General features: G+C 41.1%; 1 protein-coding gene and 1 non-coding gene across 4 annotated transcripts in view; one reads left to right on the top strand and one right to left on the bottom strand.

The window, feature by feature from the left end:
• The window catches only part of NBAS (NBAS subunit of NRZ tethering complex), a 331,328-nt gene that overhangs the window by 201,719 nt on the left and 104,229 nt on the right, over positions 1–25,380 (bottom strand). For all 3 annotated transcript variants that reach the window (XM_053201218.1, XM_027077936.2, XM_027077937.2), the window contains exons 22-23: positions 8,530–8,613; positions 1,942–2,095 (exon numbers count right to left, since the gene is read on the bottom strand). In XM_053201218.1, the coding sequence (XP_053057193.1) occupies positions 1,942–2,095; positions 8,530–8,613 (238 nt within the window). The remainder of the gene's footprint in view (positions 1–1,941; positions 2,096–8,529; positions 8,614–25,380) is intronic.
• Positions 22,843–22,948, top strand: LOC113592547 (U6 spliceosomal RNA). Its single transcript, XR_003412454.2, has one exon. It is a non-coding gene; the product is annotated as a U6 spliceosomal RNA (small nuclear RNA).

Raw genomic sequence — 25,380 nt, 5'->3', positions numbered from 1 at the left:
TAAGAGGTCTAGGAATTCTTGCTAGACTGTCAAAAAATTTATATTTCAGGGGTGCCTGGGTGGCTCAGTCAGTTGAGCATCCGGCTTCAGGTCAGGTCATGATCTCCTGGTTTGTGGGTTCAAGCCTCACGTCGGAGTTTACACTGATGACATGGAGGCTGCTTGGAATTTTCTCTGTCCCTCGCTCTCTCACTCTCTCGAAAATAAATAAACATTAAAAATATTTTTAATTTCAAAGAGCTCTGCAGTCTCCTTTCTGTTTATTTTTTATAGACTTTACCTTTTAGAGCAGTGTTAGGCTGACAGCAAAACCGAGCAGAAAGTACAGCAACTTCCCACACAGCCCCTACCCCCACTTACCCACAGCCTCCCACACCATCTACATCCCCCACCGACACGGTTCGCTTGTTACAATCGATAAACCTGACACATCACTGTCACCCGAGGTCCAAAGAGCACAACGGGAGCACCTCCAGAGGTTCTCTTCAAGCACCTTACGATTCTAGACATTTTCAAACATACTATGGTCCTTAGCCATCTTCAAAAACCTGGAAAGTCCATCATAAATATTCTTGGCCCGCCCCCCCCCCAAAAAAAAAAAGTTTGGTGTATAATAGTGCCATCAGCTCCAATAAATAATTCACCTCCAATTCCATGACTACTAAAAATAGGAATGAGATGGAAGCAGAAATTCAAGAAGACTATCAAATGGAGACACAGAGCTGTGCAATCACTAAGTAGAAATTTAAACAAAGGGATGGAAGTTCCTTCCCACAGTGCTGCTGCTCATCAGACCTTTTAGAATCGGCCTTCCCGTGAAGTGGAAAACTGATGGTAGGATGGGTGGTCCAAAGCCAAGGCCGCAAGTAAAAAGCAAAAGTCATGCATCGGCCGGACCCTGAATGAGGTTTCAAAGTGCCTTCTGCCATTCTTCAGTCTGAATTGCCAACTTCTGTCCTCTAAGCCGAAGACAACTATTGCTGATATTTGCAAGGCCCTCAATTAGCAGAATTGGTAATGTTCTCTCCTGTGTATTTTCTTTGTTTCGTTGACCTTGGTATAAGAAGCAACCCCATGAGGGGCGCCTGGGTGGCTCCATCGGTTAAGTGTCCGACTTCAGCTCAAGTCATGATCTCGTGGTTCATGAGTTCAAGCCCTGAGTCGGTCTCTGTGTCCAGAGCCTGGAGCCTGCTTCAGATTCTGTGTCTCCCTCTCTCTGCCCTTCCCCCACTCACACTCTGTCTCTCTCCCAAAAATAAACAAACACTAAAAAAAAAAAAAACTAACCCCATGAACAGGCAGAAAATAAACAGGCAGAAAAGGTAAGTGGCAGGTTCAGAGTTACAAGGCGTGTTAGCAAAGAGTTAAGATGAGTATTCAGATCTCCTAAGCTTCCGTACAATCTGCTCTCTCTCTTCCACAGCCCGTCTGATGCAGTTCTTATGTGGCTCCAAAAAGGCACAGGGGAACGGAGGGAAATTAGGCTTCAACTTAAGGAAAACATGAGAGACAGCCTCAAACCCAAATTCCCAAAAAGCAAAATAAAAATCAGCTGCCTTACTGCAACGTGACAAGGAGCTAATCAGGCATTTCTGGGGTGATACGGTCTTTTCAACTAGCATGGTATTAAGCCTATTAAAAATCTTTGGAAAATCTGGGACAGTGGGCACCATACTTCGCAGCTTACATTTGATTTCAGAGTAAGGTTGTGAACAACTTTTCTTACGTGTATTTGCTCTTTAAGAATCCCCAGAAAGGCCACAGGAGCTTCTGAGGCAAAGGATAAAAGAACAAAAGTAGTAAGAGAGATTCATCTCGTCTCTGCAAACCAAATACAGGCTCCCTGGCACCACCGTCAGCTGCCACGACGTGCCCTGAATCCTGAGGGCCTGACGCGGCTCTGCCGGCATCGCGGAGTCGCGGCTGTCGTCCGCCCCTCACCTGTCGAGCATAATGCTCTATTTCCTCTGCTCTTGTCTGATACCAGTCCACAACCTTCTCTACTGTGAGCGGCGGCGTCCTGTACCTCAGCAACTCAGGCTGTGCAGCATACAAGAATTCACTTTCATCTTGCAGACGCGGCTCGACCACCATTCTGCGAGGCACAAAAGGAACAATTAGTCACTGGAATGCTGGGAAAAGTTAGAATTTTGTGCAAGTCAGAGAGAGAGAGACAGGAACAGGGATGGGAAGGGAGCGGTCACAGAGATGGGGGTATAGTGTATGTGTGTGTGTACAAAGGGGAGGGTGTCCGCGTGTATCTTTTCCCGTATCTATGTGCACACTTACACAATAAATGGGACATGTGGGGGATGCCTAATCTATTTCCCTATTAGGCTTCCCAATGTAAAAAATCAGAATGGACGATACACCAAAACTGCTATGCCACAAATCAATCCAGTGAGTATTAACAAAATCAAAATCAGCCTGGGAGGCACATTTTAGGAAACGCTTATGGCTGGGTGCCGGCCACAGGCGTACCAAATCAAAATTACCTGTGATGGCCGGCCAGGCCTCGTTCAGGTGAAACGCCTCCAGGCGATTCTGACTCAAATATAAATTCAGAAACCTGGTTTTCTCTGTTCATAAAAACCAAAGGAAATACGCCTTATTTACACTGATAATATACGGTCAGCAGGCATCAGCAATGTAGTACGCTACGGACATTTGCAAAGACAGGAACGACTTCAGGCCGGTTGCCGTAGATTAAAAAGAAGAAGGGGGGGGGGGGGAGGAGGAGGAGGAGGAGACCAAGAGGAATGTATGCATGGATGACACCCGAGGGATCACAAATTATGAGGAGTTTTTGGGAGGATGATCCCGGCCAAGTGGACCATCAAGGCAAGGGGCTTTGGGGTCAGAACTGAAGCGCATGCCATTGCTGAAAGGCATGAAACTGCACAAATTACAGAGCTAACACTTCTCTTAGATTCTTTTTATTCAGATAAAATGGGTAAATACTATGCCAGAGTGTTCAAAATAACGTAAAGTAGACATAAAACATCGTATGACGGAGCGGGTGCTTAATTTTTTACTTACAGGTATTATTGTTGTTGGAATTGTTAGTAGCTGTAATGTAGGAGCAGACACAAAGCCCATAAAATATCTGGGCATTTGGCCACATGCCTCAGACAGCGTACTGTGCTTATAGCCAGCAGCCCTCTGCCCAGCTGGTCTCACAACCAACATTCACTTTCTGGCCGGTGGTTTTTCCCATCACTACCACGAGAAAAGTCACATACATATCCCGAAATCATTAAAGCCACACATGTCAGCAGGGAAAAATACCCATGAGCAACTCTGAGGTCCCCTGGTATTTTCTTCAGTCCTTAGTATTTCCCTCTCAGCACCGTTTGATGGAATCTCACCACGTTCTTCCAGAAACAGGCTCCCCTTCCCTCACTCCAGTATGCGGTGCCGCCTGCCGTCCCTCGTCTTCCTGGTGGCTCCTTCTGGGTCACTTCTGCTCAGATAGCCCCTCCAGCTGACCCCTGCATCCTGGCTCCTCCAAATTCCCAGTCTGGCTCTCTCCTCTCTCTGGACTCTCCCTTGGTCTCACCTCTGACTCTACAGTATCAACTACCACACACATTATTACAACAATGACCATGTTTTACCCCGAACCCACCCTCCGCTCAGAAGCTCTGAAATCCTCCTGGCTTTTTGCTCCTCAATGGTTCACAGGCACTTCAAATGCAACAAGATCCAAACTGAACTCACGATGTCCTCAGGTAACAGAGTTACCTCTTGAAAAACAGAAACGTGGCTACATCATCCATGCCTACTTTTAAAGCCTGTGATCCGCCACAAAATACTCTAGCCTCCTCTTGGTGCCAATCTCACTCTTACCCTGGGTGCTTCAGCAATCCACATCCTTGTTTTGAGTCCTGAAAGAGGGCACCGCCTTGAGCCTCCTTCCAACACGCTCTTCCCTCTGCTTAGAACATGCTCCCTCTCTTTTGCCAAACTCGCCCTCACTGTTCAAATCTCAGATTTCACAAGATTTTGCCCGGGACAACCTTCCTTGTCCTCCACCAAGTTGAGATCTCCCTGCTACAGGCCCCCGGCGCCCCAGCCCTTGTCTTTCCTAGCCCTCATCCCATTAGTCATCTACAACAGGATCATTTTCCCCGCCAGGTTATAAGCCTCACGAGTTACAGGGACCGCATCAGCTTTTCTTTGGTATTCTCGCATCTAACAGAGGACAGACGCCAATTAAATGGATAAGCAACACGGTATGTCCTGGAATACTGAACATCTGTACCATCTTCAAAAGCATCTTTTCCTCTGTGAAACTTTTGACTTTTCATTTCTAGTTTTAGGAGTTCTGGCACAGCAAGCCTGGCTTACGTTTCGGCTTGCTGTGGTCGCTCTGAGAGGAAATGCCCTCATGCCTTTCATCTACCTAGAATCAAGCAAAGGCGCAGGCCGCGGGGACCTGGAAGCGTGGGATGAAGGGTGCGATGCTCCGCCAGTGCTATTCTCTCAAAAGCCCATCCGGAAATGAGAGAGGTCACTGTCAACGGTGTCTCTGCACCTCTGCCTGCCACCCTGTCAACGGCACTGACCTCCCGCCGTCTTCGGTTTCCCTACCTCTTCCACCTCTCATTACAATTGTTAAGTGATGACTTCTAGCCCAAATGGTGGATGAATGCCATGCATTTAAGCTCCACTTTTCCCTGCAACGCCCCTGAAATGGCAGCACAGGATCGTTAAGGGGTGTGGGGTGGAGGATGTCCCACACACTCTCAAGAGCTGCAGGGTACATGCTCAGCCACTCCCTTCCCTTCTAGAAACCCACAGGTAATGGCCAGAACTTAAAAATCAACAAGTAGCTACACAATGGTTATTCAGAGGTACGGAACACAAAAACTATCATCTACAAGAACTAGAAGTAATTGCTTCTGGAGAGCAAGAAATGGGAGAAGGAAACAAAAGACTGAGGGTTTGGGTTTTGCTGTTTTGTTTTTTTTAATTGTCAAGTTAGTTAACATACAGTGTGGTCTTGGCTTCAGGAGTAGAAACCAGTGATTCATCACCTATGATACTAAGTGCTCATCCCAACAAGTGTCCTCCTTAATGCCCATCACCCATTTAGCCCATCTCCCCACTAAACCCCCTCCAGCAACCCTCAGTTTGTTCTCTGTCTTTAAGAGTCTCTTATGGCTCGCCTCCCACTCTGCTTTTATCTTATTTTTCCTTCCCCTCCCCTGTGATCATCTGTTAAGTTTCTCAAATTCCACTTATGAGTGAAATCATTTGATATCTGTCTTTCTCTGACTTATTTTGCTTAGCATAATACCCTCCAGTTCCATCCACATTGTCACAAATGGCAAGATTTCATTCTTTTCCATCACCAAGTGGTATTCCAGTATATGTGTGTGTGTATGTGTGTGTGTGTGTGTGTGTGTACGTACATAGGCTACATCTTCTTGATGCTTTTTTTTTTTAACCACAGCTTTGTAGAAAAATTTTAATCTACTTGCAAATATATACAACTCTGATTTTTAAACATGAAAATCAAAAACAGCTTTTAAAAAGCAAACAGCAAAAACACAGCAGAATATTCAACTGCTATTACACTAAAACTTTTGGGGGGTAATAAAAGGTACCTAAGAGTTACCTACTCCATTATCTCAGATATCCAAAATACAACAAAACAAAGAGAAACAGCCAACATTAGCACGAACATTAGAGAGCTTTCGAATGTCATCTGCAATGATCGACACTACGGGTTTTTATCATTTATCAGACAGACCGTACATATACATAGCTTCAAAAATCCAAAAGCATGAAAAGACTCCTATCAAAAAGCCAGCGATTCCATACACAGTTGACATCTTTGTCCCCCTCCATGTCTTTCAGCCACGTTCCTGGATTTTCCTCTACACATCCAAACAAACAGTACGTGTGTGGGACTGTTCCCTGACTTCTCTACTCTACCTGTTGTTCAGCGGTCTTAAACAACAACCTTCCACTCCCCTTACACTCTTTCCTCCCACTGTGGCTATATCACAGTTGGGATTAAACCACTAATTATCTACAGTCTGATTATGTGAATGTTACCTTCTCCTGAGCCACGTGGTACATTATCATAACTATTGTTCTTTTGGAACAACTTTTCATTTTCTGGAGTTAATAAACGCCAGTTGTCCTACGTGTCTCATTCACTATCATATGCATTCATTGCTATTTTTTCCAAATTCTCCAAAAGATGTATTAATAGCAAAATTTAAAAGCTTTCCCCAAATAGTCAAATACATCAGACAATACACCAGTTCCGTTTTTAAAATTTTTCCAAGACACCTGGCTCTTGAAGCCATCTACCCCCTTCGCAGTCTGTGCTGGCTGCTCTCTCACCCGACAAGAACACAGCTGTCATCCCAGGCCTTCTCACTGCCATGGCCTATGTTAGAGCCCAGTTCTGAATCTAATGGCTTTCTTTTTTTCAATTGACTCCTTCATTTTAATAAAACACATCTCCTATGGCTTCCTGGAATGAGATGTACATGGATGGTAAATTTTACAAGACCTTACATGATTAACCTCATACTTGAATGATGATTTTAGCTGCATCAGGATTCCCGATCAAAAAGTATGTTCCAGCAAAAGTTTTTCTTCTAGCTCCTAGTGCTGTTCTGGAGATGTCTGAGGTCATTCTAATTCAAACTTCCTTTTATGGAATATGTTTTTCTCTCTGGTAGACTGTGTCCCTGATATTTGTGAAGGTCATGATTGTATGCTTTAGTGTAGTGGGCATTTCAGTATGAAAACTCATAGCCTTCAATTCTAAATACTAGACTTGAAATATTTCTTATTTCTTCCCTTCTATGATATGTCATCTCTTTCTAGAATGCCTGTAATTTGAATATTAAGCTTGTTTTTTATCTTTGCTTGCTTATTATCTAGCTCTATAATAGTTTTATTCTACTTTCTGGGAAAATTCTTTGCTTTTATCTTTCAACTTTCCTAATTGTTAGACACCAACTATCTTATTTTTTTATTTCCCCAAGTGCTCTTAGTTCTCTGTCCCTGTTTTATAAAATCCTTTTGTTATTTCACAACTACAGTATCTTATCTCATGGGCAACATTAATTATAATTTTTGAAGTTTTCTTTTTGTGTGGTCTCTGACTTCCAGTTCCACCTTCTGTTGGCTTTGCCTTTCCTGTCTGTCCTGCCCACTGACGCCAACCCTCAAACGTCCAGGAAGCTCAGTGTGCTGACAGGACTCGTTCTTTTGCTGGCTTCGCTGTGACCAGGTAATGCACTGATCTTCTGGGACTAATATCTCAATACCTGGAGGCCTCTTCTCAGACACGATTCCATTTCTCTAGAAAAGAACTCTCCCAACTTCTACTTGGGGAATATGCCTGCACTCTAGGAGCTCGGAGGGGGCGGGTACCCCTAGGCTCCAACATTCAGACATAGATTTTCACTGAACGCTCAGAATTTCAACCCCAGCACTCCACCCCCACCCTGCGCTGTGCCTAATGCCCAGGCAGCTGGAGGATTTCTGGATCATCCTGGAGGTTCTCTGCCTTAATTCATGAATCCAAAAAATAAACATCTGATTTCATGCAGGGGAAATACAGAAGGCTAGATGGTGACAGAACATTTTCCTGACCTTGAGGAGTGAGGACTAAGGGAATTCAACTGCTTTCAGCCCCAAACCTCCTCTCGCACCCCTTCACCAGTAGTTGATGCCTCCACATTCTCAGGCTTTCTAAGGTTAAGTCTCACAAAAATAAAAATGCAAATTGAATCAAGAACGAAATTAAAGGAATATTTTAAAATGAAAAGAGCTGCTATATAAGGATCATTTGTTTAGAATATTTACTTTGTAGAATTTAATATTCTTCCATTAAAAAAACCTGTAACAGGGGCGCCTGGGTGGCGCAGTCGGTTAAGCGTCCGACTTCAGCCAGGTCACGATCTCGCGGTCCGTGAGTTTGAGCCCCACGTGAGGCTCTGGGCTGATGGCTCAGAGCCTGGAGCCTGTTTCCGATTCTGTGTCTCCCTCTCTCTCTGCCCCTCCCCCGTTCATGCTCTGTCTCTCTCTGTCCCAAAAATAAATAAACGTTGGGAAAAAAAAAAAAAAAAACAAACAAACCTGTAACATAGGGCTGCCTGGGTGGCTCAGCCGGTTGGGTGTCCGACTTCGGCTCAGGTCATGATCTCGTGGTCCGTGGGTTCGAGCCCCGCGTCGGGCTCTGTGCTGACAGCTCAGAGCCTGGAGCCTGTTTTAGATTCTGTGTCTCCCTCGCTCTCTGCCCCTCCCCCTCTCATACTCTGTCTCTCTCTCTCTCAAAACTAAATAAAAACATTAAAAAAAAATTTAAAAAAAAAAAAAAAACCCTGTAACATAATGGAGTAAAATCAAGCCAAGTGTTTAAAACAACCGCACCTGAACTCCCTACATCAGGGACCACCGTCAAGTACGTGATCGCTGACCACATGCCACGTCCACAGGCCCTCTGCGTGACCCTCCCAGAGGAATGAAGGTCCCTCACGCCAGCTCACCCTTTACCTGCGCTCCGGCTCCTCACACCAATCTTTCTCCCGGTGTTTGTGTTCACGCCAGGGAATGAGCACCAAGGAGTCTCCGTTATAACTTAAATGAAAAAAAAGAAAGTATTTGAAATACACATTACCTCAGTGACTGGCTACACAAGGAGCATGATGCAAAAAGTTTCTCCACAACCTTAAACCTCCACTCCTGTTTATGACATAGTAAGTCAAACACAATACAGGCTACATACAATACGTAAGTGGAAAATACCAAATGGTCGATCTCTCTTGCATCAGAAAATGGTTCAAGAAGAAAAGGATAATTCAAAACAAAAAAACTGGCAAGGAACTGAAGGACAACGCAGGTATATGCTCACTCACTCATGTCAAAGCTTTCATCAAGAGCCTGTGTTGTACGTTCTTAATGTAAACATAAATGTTCCCATGCCCTCGAAAGGCTTAGTCTAACTTCTTGTGATCGTAGAAATGTTCTGTAACTATGCTATCCAACATAGTAACCAGTAGCTACATGCACATGTATTAAGCACTTGAAATATGGCTAAGAGAACTTTATTTAATTTTAATTAGTGCTAATTAAAATTTAAATAGACACATAAAATTTAATTTAAATTTAAATGGTGGCTACCGTATTTGACAGTACAGACCTGGAGGGAGGTAAATATTGAGGGAAGAAATGATTTTGCAGGTTAAAAATAACACTAAATGCTAAAAGATGCAGATTTCCAGGAAAACAGCACTAGGGATGGAGGGTACAACATGACGAGAGAGTTCACCCTGCTGCAGGATATATGGGGAAACTGTTAAGTCAGTAAATCCCGAGTGCTTGTCACAAGGAGAAACATTTTTTTCTTTCTCGTCTTTCCTTTCTACTTTACCTATAGGAGGTGATGGATGTTAGCTGAACCTAGAGCGATAATCACTTCACAATGTATGTAAAACGAACCATCGTGCTGTGGACCCTCAACTTCTACAGGAATGTATGTCATTTATTTCTCGATAGAAGTGGAAAAAAAGTGTATCAGCAAAAGATGATAGCAGGAGAACTAAAAAAGGCAAAAATAAGGCCTGATTGGATGGTTTTAGGAATAAATTTAGACAGAAAAGCGAGGTAAAGACAGTAGGGTGCGGGAACAGAGCAGAGCAACAGGCGCATCGGGAAGCCCGGGAAACAGAAGGCTGGCAGCGTCTCGGCGAGCCGTGCGGTCCTCGGCACAGGCCTTTCGAAAGCGAAGCGCTCCAAACGCGAGCTCGAAGGTCCCTTTGGGCCCTAATAGTCCATAAGCCCATGACAACTGAAACATCTGGAATTAAGACAATTCTTTTTAAATGTTCATTTATCTTGGGAGAAAGAGAACAAACACACACACAAGAGCATGGTTGGGACAGAGCAAGAGAAAAAAGAGAGAAGAGAGAGAGAGAGAGAGAGAGAGAGAGAGAGAGAGAGAGAGAGAGGGAGAGAGAGGGAATGAGAATCCCAAGCAGGCTCCACACGGTCAGGGTAGAGCCTGACCTGCAGCTCAATCCCACAAACTGTGTGAGATCATGACCTGAGCCTAAACCAAGAGTCGGATGCTTAACCAACTGAGCCACCCAAGCTCCTTCCCTAAGAAGACAAAAATTGTAAGAACAAATTTCAGTTGCTCTGCTTTATAGTTCAACAAAACATTTTCTCTACTTCTGAGTATTCATGGTAGCAATTTTCTAAAATGTATCATAGCCCCAGAGAAAGGACTGCACTTCCTGATATCAGGTTGTATTTTGTACTTTCCTCTCTTACTAGGTAATGTGGCATGCCTTGCACAAGAAATACTTTGTAAACATTTGAACACTACGTAGATGGAGGGACTAGTCCTCTGGACAAGCCCGTGGGATGGTTTCAAGTAGAAGAGGGAAGCCAAAAGGCCTGAGAACGGGCAGCGTTGTGCATCGATCAACAGCATTCCCATCAAGTTATTACTGGTGCAAATTATCCAAAGTCAAAACTCCCCTCTAGATACAGACAAAAAGAAATGTACTTTACTATATTTTTTAAGCACAGTATTTTACCGCTTCGTAGCTAGCATGTACAGATCTTGCATACTGTGTACCAGATACATTTTTGAAGGTATCTGAGTTCGTTTCTTAAATTTCTGCATCACACAGATGATTATTTAGCATGGATGCCACAATCACACTATTTGTCACCCAATAAAAAACGATTTTATTTCCTTCCATGTCGATAGCTAATACTTTACCACAGGCTACTGAAATGGAAAGCAGAAGAGAACATGGGGATACAACAATGATGACGATGTTCACTCTTCCAACAGAAGAATAAATTGTAGCAGTGAACTGAGGAACAAGGGGGAAGAAAAACGAACAAACGATTACCGCCTTTTCTAATTAAAGCAGACACGGTTCCATAGCTACACAAAATGCTTTCTCAAAGAATTTTAGAAAAATGTATCACAAGTTGAGATTTGTACTTTCTATACAAAGTGCATATTAGATACAAGGGTTATTACTAAAATGATTAATAGTGGCGTGGGCCCACTCAGCAAAATAATAGTTCATTTGGTAAAGACTAGAAAGCTATAAAACTTTGTGAAGCTTCACTGAACAGAAATGGGTATGAAAACATACCTATTTTTATCAAAACACGTATTAAAGGCAAGTTCCAGCTCTGAGGTGCACTCCAAAAAGTCGTCCTGAAGAGTCCTGAGTTACTAAAGCATTTTTGCTGCATTTTCAAGGCAGAGCACAACCGAAGGTTTCTAAGTGTGCTGATCACCACCGACACGGTAACAGCACTACTCGTCCTACTGTTAGCATACCCCCGATGATCGGCAACATTTATCAAGCTCTTACTATGGACTAGACAGGATGAAATGCATTTAACACACAACCCTCATTTAGTCCCGCCAATCTACTGTAGTTGGTGATATGATCTTCCTCATGTCACAGTGGGAAAACTGAGGCCTGGCTTAACTTGTCCGTCCTCATAAAACTAGTAAATGACAATCAGAACCCCAAATGTGGACGGACTTCCAGCTCGCACACTAGACTACCTGTAGAAAGGGCTCAGGGGCTCCAGTGTAGCCCCCAGCCACAAATCCATTCTCTTGTCACCACTGCCTTGGTCCACACCTATGAGTCACCAGGCAAGATCTGTAGGTGGCAGGTAGGGGTCATTTGAGCCTTCCCGAAATTTAACTTTAGACAACCCAGTAAGGACCAGTTGCATGCATATTTAAACTACAAAATAAAACCAAACTCAATACAAGTAGATTACTAATATGATAAAGCTAGCTTCTACCAAATACGGCTAGACCTTAGGTCTGATCACCAACACTTATGTAAAAACAAAACACAAAAACCTTCCTTCTACTCTCTCATTTCCTTACAGAATGTTTCAACAAACCAAGTTATTTTAAAACAAATTTTAGGAGTTTAACATGCTTGCTATAAAAATACTCTAAGTTCTTTATCCTGCTTCAAATAACAGCATTTCAGAGACAAGATCTCCTCCTCAACCAGAATATAAATTTCTTGAGGGCAGAACTTTTGTTTATTTTGTCCACTGCCTCAATAACTGAAATAGTGCCTGGCATTTAGCAGGCTCTAAAATAATATGTCAAACGAATTATTCAATAACAGCACAAAGATTTCTTAAGTGAGGACTATATCTCATCTATAGTCAATTCTTTCATGAAAGTGCTCTCTTGAGTATCACAGAAATTCAAAATTGGAATAAAGCAAGGAAGGGGCACAATCTAGTCATAAACATAGATATGCCACGGAAGGGTGTGTGTTTGTGTGTGTTTACGTGTGTATGGAGTCTGCAGAGCTGCGACGGAGAACACGAATGCTTTCCTGTAGAGCCCACGACCCTGATGACACAGCGAGCCATGCCAGTGACGGCTCACATCTCATCTGGGCAGCTGGCTGGACATGTCGTGTTCTGGGGGGGGGAGAAAACTTCAGAATACCTATTTCTCTAAATCTCACCATTCTTCACACTTGAAAATAACTGCTTATACCATTACTTTTGTTAACATGCCCAAGTTTTAGCTACTTATTCTTTCATAAGGTAAGTGGAGCGATAGCATTTCATTAATTCTGTTCACACTGAAGATAGGAATCATGTGAATCAATCTGTAAATGAGGTCGGTGACACTGTGGTTCAAGAAAACCCAGAAAACAGTTGTAGGAAGTTGAGTGACTTGCAAAAGTTACACTTTGAATCTCAAGTCCCATTAACACAGAACGTGTACATACACTTGATTTCATCTTGGTCTCTTGTTGTTTCCACTTGGCCTAAGACATCTTAAAACCTAACATGTATCATCCCCCACTAAAAAAAGGAAGACCGTGGTAAACTTAAACGACCTCTTTACAAAGTAATGGCTGCTTAATTTTAAGATTCTTTATATGAGGACTCGGCTCATTGTTTTATTCCAAACAATAAACATGCTGGTTTCATCCGAAGGTAACATTTATTTGTCAGCAGGAAAGGAATGAGTATTGCAAGTTCTATTATGTCCGACTATTCTCTCACCAGTGATTTCCCACACTAAATATAAATGTTTTATTTCAAAGAAATTTTATGAAGAATAAACTTACAAAAAGTTCTTTTGTTTGTATTCCATGACTTGGAAACAAAAGGATAAATAGACTGCATGTTACTACTAATTGCTACCTTTTATGCAATGGTTTTAATATGTGGAGTTAAATTTATTTCTATTATTTAGCACAGAAGAAAATGTTCTGGTAAATAAAGGACAAAAAATAATAATTTGAGCCCACATATATAACTACTCTGTGGTTACCATCACTGAACAAATCAAACTGGTCTGAAACTCAATGGGAAACCAATCAAAAAGCTAGTTATCATTCAGAATGCCAAGTTGCAAAAATGCTATCTAAAGGCATCATTCAGAGTTCTCTTCTGGAACAACAGGATTCAGTTTCATTAATAAATGACTTAGAAGATCCAGCAGATTAAAGAGCTATCTTGAAACTTCCCAGTATTCTCGGATGTTAGCAATGTGTGAGAGAGACCACAGTGAAAACACCACCACTCCAGGACTTGGACTCTCCCCCTGTCCCCACCAGCTATATTCCTGGGACCCACCTGTGTAATCTATTTGTTAAATACTGTAATATTATCTGCCCCAAATGAAGACAAAACTAGACAAACATTCTTGAACTCTAATCCATTATAATTAGGAGAATGGTCTCCAAAGTCTAACCTCTGTGACAGAACGCCACCCTGCACAGCTGTGAGGTCTTGATCAAGTTATTCAACCTGCCTGTGCCTCAATTTCCCCATGAGTGAAATAGAATAATAGTATTAGACTCATTTGGATTTGGGAAGAATCAAATTAGTACATCTAGAGACTTTAGAGTAGTACCTGGTATATAAAAAGTGTCCAACCATTATAAAAAGCATCATTATTCCCAACACCAGCAAGGTTTTCATGGGCAGTGAAGTACAAGATCTATGGAACTGGGTGACGTTTCAAGATCTACCTGATGATGAGTAGTAACACCACATAAGTAACATCAATGATTATACTGACAAATACCTAACAAGTGCAATAAAGTCTGCGGGACACCGGCCTCAATAGATGGCACCTAGCCAACGCAATGCGCAGTGATAAGAAGCGATGAGCTGATCGATGAGGCAGAAATAAGCAACAACATCCACAAGGCATCATCTCTCTCCCAAATGCTTAACGCAAAGATTGAAGATAAATTTTTTACCACAGGCAAAGGGTGGCTTGATTATTTCTGAGAACTGGTCTGCAAAATCACTGGCACTTAAGGGAAAGCCACAAACTCCAAAGGAAGAAACTGTCAGAAAGGTTAAGAAAGGCTACTCTTGGGGTGCCTGGGTGGCTCGGTCGGTTAAGCGGCCGGCTTCGGCTCAGGTCATGATTTCGCGGTCCGTGAGTTTGAGCCCCACGTCGGGCTCTGTGCTGACAGCTCAGAGCCTGGAGCCTGTTTCAGATTCGGTGTCTCTCTTTCTCTGACCCTCCCCCATTCATGCTCTGTCTCTCTCTGTCTCAAAAATAAATAAACGTTAAAAAAAAAAAAAAAAGGCTACTCTTCACAAAGATGTTTGCTGTCAATAAAACAAGGGGCGACAGAAGAGAGAGGTCAGTGATAGGAAAACTATCCCCTACACCACCACCTCCGTCACCTGTCCCTTGGACAGAGGGCCCTGATTTTGAGGAACAGGCACTCAAGGTCCCCGAACAACGAATACTTACGTTTGCTATAAGGAAAGTTACTAGGAGAAAAAAAGGCATTCTCAAACCCAACTTCAATGGCATATATTTCACTAAGAATAAGCTAAAACAGACAACATTAAAAAAAAAAATCCCCCAAGCAAAACATTTATGTAGTAATTTTTACATTCAGCATTTGGTGCTACACACAACCAATATTTATAAATGTTTCTATTTTTTTATTTTTATTATTTTCATATTTATATTTATAATATTGCACCTATCAGAAATAAGTGCTCAACCTAAAACTGGTAAGTTATAACCTTCATTTGTAGCATAAACTCAACTATAGTTTCAGCACTGCCAGGATTTCATGCAGTAAGGGGAGAAGCTATATCACATGTGATGATACTGAAAGATCTGAGGTCTAAGAGCCAACTCTAAGGATTGATGAGGACGATCCTCATCCTGGGGAGACCCAAAACTACACGTGCCAACTATCATCAGGGAAGTAACACAAGAGAAATCCAATTTCACTCCCTGTTCTGTTACTTAGACTGACATAAAACCAGTAGAGAGAATAAAAGCAACACTCTCCTTTCACATTACTTGAAGATAACAAGACCCTGACAAATCTCCTTTGGTCTATTAATTAAACCAGAAAAACCTTCCAGGACAAAGATAGAAGTATATGACATCTGAATTTGTCAACTACAAAACTAAAGAAATGTACCAAAATGTTTATGAATTGTATCACCGTATATTACAAGCTCTGACCTGTGTAAGGTTTTGGTGCTAAGAGACTTTGAACGAAAGGATTAGAGAGGAAAAGAATTTTTTTATCTTCCTTTTATTCATATAACCAAATAAAATGGCAAAATAATGCCTGTGCAGATCCCAAGCCACAGGAAGTGTAATTTCCCCACTGTCACCCTTCAAGATCGTGCATAGTCCTACCTCTAGACCTACATTGAATGGACATTTCAGACATAGTGATTACTATGTATGAGCACAAATATAAAGTTGTAAGCAATTAAACATATTCATGAATACATGAAGTCAACAGTCTCGAGAGACAGACATTATCTTTGCCCTTTTACAGGAGAGAAAACAGTGGCACAGAGATGTTTACTAAGGTGCAACTAACAGTTGCAGCTGGATTTGAACCCAACAGCCTGGTTCCAGAGCCTGCGTTCTCATGCACTAGAATATCCTACCCATCTGACTCCCACCTGTTCCAGCTCAAATCCCCGCCTCTCACGGATGTTCTCGGACCATCCCAGGCCAGACTGCTTTCTTCCTAAATTCTCACTATTAATAACTAGACAATTCATCTGGCATTTACTCCTATTTAACCTTATGATAATATACAGGTAGTACCTTCTCTGATTTTCCTGGAGTACTTCTCTATTATGTTCTTAAGTTCCTAGTATATATTTTGTTTCCCCATTAAAAGTAAATATTCCAGGGGAACCCCGGGTGGCTCAGTCAGTTAAGTCTCCAACTTCAGCTCAGGTCGTGGTCTCACAGTTTCCGAGTTCGTGCCCCACATTGGGCTGTCTGCTGTCAGTGCAGAGCCGGCTTCAGGTCCTCTTTGTCTCCCTCTCTCTCTCTGCCCCTCCCCCACTCACTCACTCTGTCACAAATAAATTAAAAAAAATTTAATGTAAATATTCCATTCTTGTAAGTACTCCTTTGCATCCATCACAACTCCTAGTTATATAGGCATAGTATTACATGAATAATAATTTATAAACGCATTATTTCATTTCCTCCTCAAACACCCCATAAGCTAGATATTACAATTATAAATTTGCAGGAAAGTAAACTACATGGACTCAAAAATGTTCACTGACGTACTGAGTGAATGCATAAATGATTTATCAGTAGGAACGGATCCAGTAATGTTATCTTAATTCTAAAATCGGAGCTCTCAAAAACAAATAACAACAACAACAACAACAACAAAAACCCTGAAGAATTGGAAAGGTGAGATTTAGTCAAGATACAAAACTTAGTCTGAACCACATGAAAAATTGCTCAATATCACTAATCATCAGGGATATGCAAATCAAAACCACAATGAGATATCACTTTACATGTGTCAGAATGGCTAGACTCAAAAAGACAAGCAATAACAAGTGTTGGCGAGGATGGGGAGAAAAAAGACCCTTCTTCATGCACTGTTGGTGGGAATGCAAATCAGGCGTAGTCAATGTGGATAACACTACGGAGGTTCCTCAAAACTATATGATCCGGTAATTCCATTACTGCATATTTACACAAAGAAAATGAAAACACTAATTTGAAAGGATATGTGCACCCTTATGTTTACTGCAGCATTATTTACAATAGCTAAGATACAGAAGCAACCCAAGGGTCCATCAATAGATAAACGGATAAAGAAGACTGTACACACACACACACACACACACACACGCACGCACGCACACACGAATATTACTCAGCCATTAAAAAAGGTTGAGATCTTGACATTTGTGACAGCACGGATGGGCTGAGAGGGTTTTGTGCTCAGTGAAGTGAGACGGAGAAAGATAAATGCCATATGATTTCACTTACATGTGGAATCTGAAAAACAAAACAAATGAATACACAAAGGAAAAGTAGAAACAGACCCATAAATACAGAGAATTGATGGCTACCAGAGGGGAGGTGGGTGGGGGATGGGCAAAATGGGTGAAGGGGAGTAGGAGATCCAGACTTCCAGTTGTGGAATGAATCGGTCACGGGAATAAAGGCACAGCACAGGGAATATAGTCCATGGTATTGTAACAGTGCTGTATGGGGACAGACGATAAGCACACTGCAGTGAGCACAGCATAATGTATAAATGTGTCAAATCACTATGTCGTGAAACTAATTTGACATTGAAACTAATCTGACCCACAGCGTGTGTCAACTATATTTCAGCTTAAAAAAGGAAAAAAATTAATCTGACCAATAAATGAAATCTATAAAAGTCAATTAAGACGACATAGCTAGGACTGATTCCTTTACAGCATATACCTCACTGCTACTGAGATTATCTGTACACATGGGTTTCAGGGTAGGGGCACTTTACACCCTCAGTACCTAACTTACAGAAAAATCTCAGCAAAGTGATTCAATCAAGTAATTACTCAGCAATGCTTCACAAGGGAAGCATTGTGTTACTCTAACTCTTGAAAAACTCTTCAAAAAAAAAAAAAAAAAAGAAAAGAAAAATTTACACTTCGGAAGCCAAGTTGTATACAGCGGCAACAGGAAGAAAAAAATGTAGATTGATACTTAAAAAGACTCATAAAAATTATAAATTCAGCACTTTAGCCTGATCTGAATGGATAGAAAAGTAGTCTTGATCCATGGAATGCATATTTACAATGTTGTCTTTAATTGGGCCAATCAATGCAGTGATCATTAGAAGAGAAAAAAAAACTGAAACCTTCTGTGATGTTCCCAGATGAAGCCTCCCTGACTTTCTTCCGTAAGACTAAGCTTTGTATGTATTCCCGTTACTGCTGTCATTGCACAGAATTACAGATAGATGGTTCCACTTAGAATGGTTCAATTTATAATTATTTTACTTTACGATGGTGTGAAAGGGATATGCCCTTGGTAGAAGCTGTACTTTGGATTTTGAAGTCGGGTCTTTTCCTGGGCTAGGGTCATGCGGTAATGGTCCTCTCTCACCATCCTGGATGGCGGCAGGGAGCCACAGCTCCCAGTCCACCAAGCGATCACGGAGGATAAACCACCAATTTACTTACAACCCTCCTGTAATCATGTAACCATTCTGTTTTTCACTTTCAGTACTGTAGTCAATAAATTACATGAGGAGGCTCACCACTTTATTATAAGACAGTCCTGTGTTAGATGATTCTGCTCAATTGTAGGCTAGCATTAAGTGTTATGAACATGCTTAAGGAAGGCTAATCTGAGCTATGATGTTCAGTAGGTTAGGTGTATTAAATGTATTTTTGACTTAGTATTTCCAGCAACGGGTTTATCGAGATATAACCTCATCATAAGTAAGATATGCACAATTATTTACTTGTGTCTTGCTCCTTCACTAAACTATAAGTTCTTTCAAAGTGTTAGTCATTTTTATATTCTTAGTACAATACTTGGCATTCATTGAAAGCTCACTAAATACTTAGTGGATGGACAGACGGACAAACTGAAGGACCAATGGACGAATTTGAATAAGTAAACAAAAACAACCACTGAACTACAGGGGTATTTACAGCTTAAGATCATTATGCTTGCTCTGTGGCTAAAGATTCAGACAATGTACTTTAGTGTTCTTTCAAATGTTTCTGATTTAAGATTTCTGCAACGGACTGTACAACTTCCTACTGTATATCGTCCCCTCAGGAACACTGTAATACTGTAAATTGCAGGTGACTCTGGGCCTATGTGTATGGGTACGCATAAGCACAGAGATGTGAAATGTCCTAAGCTTTAGACAAAGAAGCACAAAGGTGGTTTGCCTTAAGATGTTGCTGTACATGTCTATCCACAGCCTTTCCATCATGAGTTCTTTGGGTCTAGGCCAAATTACACTGCAGACTGACTTACAGTCACAACTAAAGAAATGAAAACCCCAGAAATGAAGAGGGAGAGGCTCTCATATCAATTGCGCAGGCTGTGGTTAGAAGACAATGGTCCAGGTATCTGTAGTGCAAGTAATTCTAATACATCTCTACTGCTGATGAAGTTCAAAGTTAAACTAGAGATTGTAGGAAGAGAAAGAAAGCAACGTGTTGGAGAATTTGGAGGAAATGGCATTTCTTTTTTAAGTTTTATTTATTTTATAATTTTTTTAACATTTATTTATTTTTGAGACAGAGAGAGAGCATGAACAGGGGAGGGTCAGAGAAAGAGGGAGACACACAGAATCTGAAACAGGCTCCAGGCTCCGAGCTGTCAGCACAGAGCCCGACGCGGGGCTTGAACCCACGGACCGTGAGATCATGACCTGAGCCGAAGTCGGACGCTCAACCGACTGAGCCATCCAGGCGCCCCTTATTTATTTATTTTGAGAGAGCAAGTGAGCAAGTGAGAGTGAGGGAGGTGTAGAGAGAGAGGAGAGGGAGAAAATCCCAAGCATGCTCCGCGTGTTGTCAGCACGGAGCCCAATGCGGGGCTTGAACCCACAAACTGCCAAGACCGTTACCTGAGCCGAAATCAAGAGTTGGTGGCTTAACTGACTGAGCCACCCAGCAGCCCCGGTCTTATATTTTTTAATATAGATTCCTACTACTTAATAAGCACTCATTCACCCAATCAGAAACAAGAAGTACAGGAAGAGGCGAAGGAGTTGACCCTGGAATAAAAACAGGCTCCATAAAAACAGGCTCCAAGTTATTCACTAACAAAAAATATCAAATAAATAGCCCTATACCTGTATTGCTAGGTCGTTTTCTATAATTTTCAGATTAAGGAAACCCATTACAGATTAATTTCACCCACAGTGTGTAAATTAAGAAATCCTTTTGGATCAACTTCACAGAGAAGCTAACTTTAGAGCACACACACACAGTGTGATTAAATAAAAGTGCATTATGGGAAAGGACAAAGTATGTTCCATAACAACCAGGATAGGAACTCAACTAGTGAGATGAACAAACCCACATGTCCAGCATCCAATCAAAAATACCAGATATGTAAAAAAGCAGGAAATTATGGCCTGTAACCAGGACAATTACCAATTTATTTAAAACACCAATATACCATGCGGTAGACATAGGGAATTTTTTAAAAATCCAGATCATACTCCAAGGAATGAAAATTCAGCAGCAGAGATGAAAAACGCACCGATAGCATTGATAGCAGACATTGCAGAAGCAACCTATTTACAAAGACATAGTAATAGAAACTATTCAAAATGAAATGCAGAAAAACACCGAAAAAAAAAAATGAATTGTAAGACAAGATCAAGTGGCCAGCACACGTGGAAGCGGTGGCCCAGAAAAGAGGGTGTGTTTTAAGGAGAGGAGGTGGAGTGAGAAACGGTATCTGAAGAAGTACTAAGCACGTAACTCCTAAATTGGGTGTAGATCCAAGAAAACTCAATCAGCAGCAATGAGAATAAACACAATGAAAACCACATCAAGGAGCATCATAATCAAACAGCTCAAAACGAGTTATAAAGAAAATCTTAAAAGCATCCAAAGAAAATAAGACCCATGCTGTAAAAATGCACAGTTAAGAATGACAACTGACCTCATGGAAGACAACGGGAGATGACAGTGCAGGGAAACCCTTGAAAGACTAACAGGAGAAAAGTGACAGCCTCGAATTCCACACCCAGCAAAAGCATTTTCCAAAACAAAGGCAAAAGAAAGACTTCCTTGGGCATACAAAAGCCGAGAACGCATCACCGGCAGATTAGCCCTGTAAGACATGCCAAACAGAGTCTTTCAGACCGAACAAAATTGATACCAGATAGAAATTTGGATCTACTAAAAGCAATGAAGAGCAGCAGAACAGTAAATACATGTGCAAATATAAAACACATTTTTAATTTTTTATATTTCATTCTTATTTTATTTTTTAATGTTTATCTTTGAGAGAGAGTGAGTGAACAAGCATGCTAGCAGGGCAGGGGCAAAGAGAGAGGGAGACACAGAATCCCAAGCAAGCTCCAGGCTCTGAGCTGTCAGCACAGAGCCCAACGCGGGGCTCGAACTCATGAACCTCAATATCATGACCGGAACTGAAGTCAGATGCTTAACCAACTGAGCCACCCAGGCACCCCTTAGTTGTTTGTTTTTTTTTTTAATTTATCCATTTATTTTGAGAGACAGAGAAAGAGAGAAAGAGGAGGGGGAGGAGCAGAGAGAGAGAGAGTGACAGAGAATCCCAAGCACGCACCACATTGGCAGCACAGAGCCCAACGTGGGGCTCCAACCCAAGAATCATGAGATCGTGACCTGAGCCAAAACCAAGAGTCAAACGCTTAATTGACTGAACCACCCAGGAGCCCCCATTTTTACTCATTAAAGCAAAAATGATAAAAAGGTATAGTTCATAACATATATAAGAGTTAAATATATGACAACAGTCATTCAAAAGCCAGCAGGGAGAAAATGGAAAAATACTGTGGTAAGGTTCTCATCTTATACTTGAAGTTCTATTATACTATTTGACAGTAGACTATCATAACTACAGAAGTGTAAATGCTACAGCAACCACCAAAAAAGAAAGTATAGCTAATAACCCAATAAGGGAGATTCAATGGAATTCTAAAAGGAACCAGTTCAAAAGAAAGCAGGAGGGGTGCCTGGGTGGCTCAGTCAGTTAAGCGTCAGACTTCAGCTCGGGTCATGATTTCACGGTTCGGGAGTTCGGGCCCCACATCGGAGTCTCTGCTGTTAGCACAGAGCTGGCTGCAGGTCCTCTGTCCACCCCCCTCTCTCTGCCCCTTCCACACTGGTTGTCTCTATCACAAAATAAATAAATAAATAAACTTAAAACGGGCAGGAAAAGAGAAAAAGGCAAGCAAAGAAAAAATGGAACAAGTGGTAAACCGATACCAAAGTGTTAGCTTTAAACTGAACCACACTGAACTATGCATTATATATAAACTGCCAAAGCATGACCATCAAAAGGCAGAGATTCCCCGATTAGATAAAACAGCAAGATTCAGTTACAGTCGACCCTTGAACAACGCCGGTTCAAACTACATGGGCACACTTATATAGATGTTTTCTGATAAATACAATCTAGTCCTATAACTATTTTCTCTTTCTGAGGATTTTTAAAATAACATTTTCTCTCCACAGCTTACCCTATTGTAAGAATACAGTATATAATATAGACAACATACAACGTGTGTTGTTTTTGTTATTGGTAAGTGCTCCACTCAACAGTAGACTATGAGTAGTTAAGTTTGGAGGGAATCAAAATTTAAATGTGGATTTTTTTTTTTTTTACCATACGGGGTGTCAGTGCCCCTAACACCCACATTGTTCAAGGGTCAACTGTATATTCTGTCCATAAGAAACACACTTTAAATACAAAAGAACCAAAATATCAATGTACATCCAGCATTAGAAAGGTATTCAATCTGAAGGACATCAGAAATCTCATCTCTGGTGCTCGCTTCGTGACACATATACTGCAATCGGGACGATACAGAGAAGATCAGCATGGGCGCTTCACAAGAATAATGCCCAAACTCATGAAGCGGTCTGTTTTTTCCAACAAGATATAAAAAGAAAAAAAAGAAGAAGAAGAAGAAATCTGATCTCTGTTGAGAGGGGAGAACAGTGCTCACAAGCCACTCCGTTTGTTTCACAGATGAAACTAGGCTGTGACGTCAGGAGTCAGGACAAGCGGTCCTCTCGGATGAGAGGACTGCAAGATGGTAACAGGAGAGGGGGTAAGAGATGCTGATAACGTCTTTCTTGGTCTCATCCAAATATCCAGCAAATTGTGCGCTTACGATCTGTTCGTTTTCCTGTATGTATCATTCAATCAAAAATGAAATTAAAACCTTTAACTGCATTGGAAATAAGGTTCGCTAAGCAACTTCTGGAGTGATCATTTGGAAACTCGGGTACCTGATACCAGGATAAGGGGTCCTGTCCCAGAGGAGCAATCCCAGCATCAGTGTCATCAGGGAGGAATACTCCCTGTTATACACATTCTGTTTATTCATCAGTGCACTAGAAGCTGAAAGATATCCGTAACTAACATTCTTATCGACATGTACCCAAAACACCGGTACGGCTGCTGTCACTGCTACTCCTTTATCCTCTGCTACTACAACCACTGCTGTATGCTGAACGCCAGCGACATGCCAGCAACGGGGACAGACGACAGCTCTCTTCAATGACTTAACCATCACAATACCTCCACAACGTCCCCATTCCGCACCTGAAGAAACTGATGCGCGTCAGTGCCATGTCACGTGATCCCAACATTTACGTATGTCATGGAGTTTTTCTCCTACAGTCATTACAAATAGTAGCTAAACTTTTAGGATTAAAAATGGGAGTACACATGGAGGTCAAAACATTTCTTAAAATAATGCATATACTTTGTGTATGAAATATGAATTTGATTCTTAATAGAATTTTTCTTATTACAAATACAATATTTAAACAGGCTTGCCTATATCAGAAATTGGGAAAGTGTCTCACAGGGTTATTTATATGTTAATTAAATATAGTGTGATAAAGAGATTCACTGCTGTTACAGACAAGTATTTACATATTAATGAAATCTTGACTGGAAAAGACATTGTGTGATCAAGAAGAATTATAGGGACTATTTCCCTAAGGTAATTCAACCATTCAGAAGATGTTATAATCTACTTAAGGATCACATGTACTGAATTATTGGTCAGGAGACTTAAACTTTGGAGGAAAATGAATAATGAAAGAAAAATCTCATCTCCATGAAAAGAGTATCATTACCACTAGCTAATGCTGAATTTAGTAACAGATTTTTAGGAGAATGTATTAGTTTAAAAAAAAAAGTACCCCCTCAAAAAGATCTTAATTTCAAATAAATCAGAAACTGTAACTGTATTAAGCCATATTAAAAACATTGGACAATGTTACATATACATATGTAAAATGATAATGCAATTAAAATTATTTTTAAAATAATTCCCTATTTCAGCATACATTTCAACTAATGTCTTTCAAGTTTTCTGCCTGAAGGCAGGAATAGAACTCCCTTCTCTGCTTATCCCATAAACATGCTGTGAGAATTACATGTGAAACGTAAAACTGGTTTGTAAATTAAAAAAAAAAAAAAAAGAGTCCCATGCTCCAAACAGGAAATGAACAAATCAGTACACCTTTATTTCTTTAGTACTTCTCAGAGTACGAAATACACAACAAGTATCAACACACTTTCCAAAGCCCATACAAATTCCTCTGAAATAAGATTCACTTCTACCTTCTTAATCAAGGAAATTGTCCTAAATCCATTTTGTGGTTTTAAATAATCAGAAAGACGAAAACTAATGGAGTCAAGATCTAACGTGCCCACAGTGCCAGGAGACATGCAAACCAATCGCCCCACTGCCAGCCCCAGACCCTATTCCCAGACAGTTGAGGTGACAAGCCTTTCCTTTCTGATCCAAACGCCAAGTTATCCTTGGATCCAGAAAGTGCCAACATATCCAACATTTGTAGAGGACTCTATATTCTTCTGTACTGATAGTCACCACAGAAGACCAGATACTTATCCCCAAGCCTAAATACAACCCAATGTATTGTTCTTTGTTCACAGCAGTTCAGAAATAAACTGTACATATGGGAATTGCATTCTGATTAGGTAACTAATCAACTTTTCAGTGTGAAAGGGAAAAGAAACACTTTTATTTTTCTCTTGAGAATCAAACAAATGAATGCGATGCCCCAATTTTTTCCATAATTATTTCATCATCCAGGCTACAGTTTGGATAATATTTCCATTACAACAACAAAAATATGGTGGGAATGACCAATAGAATGGCCAACAGAAACTGCTTTTTAAAAATTTCAGAGAAGAAAAAAGAAATCTTTATGAACAAGAGCAAGCTACATAAAAACATAAAAAGAGATTCCTGATTGTTTTACTGGAAATCCTCTGCATTAATTCATTTCAACTAACAAATTAATTGGCAACATCTTTTG

This window comes from Acinonyx jubatus, chromosome A3 (genome assembly GCF_027475565.1).
Source record: "Acinonyx jubatus isolate Ajub_Pintada_27869175 chromosome A3, VMU_Ajub_asm_v1.0, whole genome shotgun sequence".
NCBI classification, from domain to species: domain Eukaryota; kingdom Metazoa; phylum Chordata; class Mammalia; order Carnivora; family Felidae; genus Acinonyx; species Acinonyx jubatus.
The sequence above is the reverse complement of the archived record's forward strand: the minus strand, read 5'-3'. Positions and strand labels throughout refer to the sequence as shown.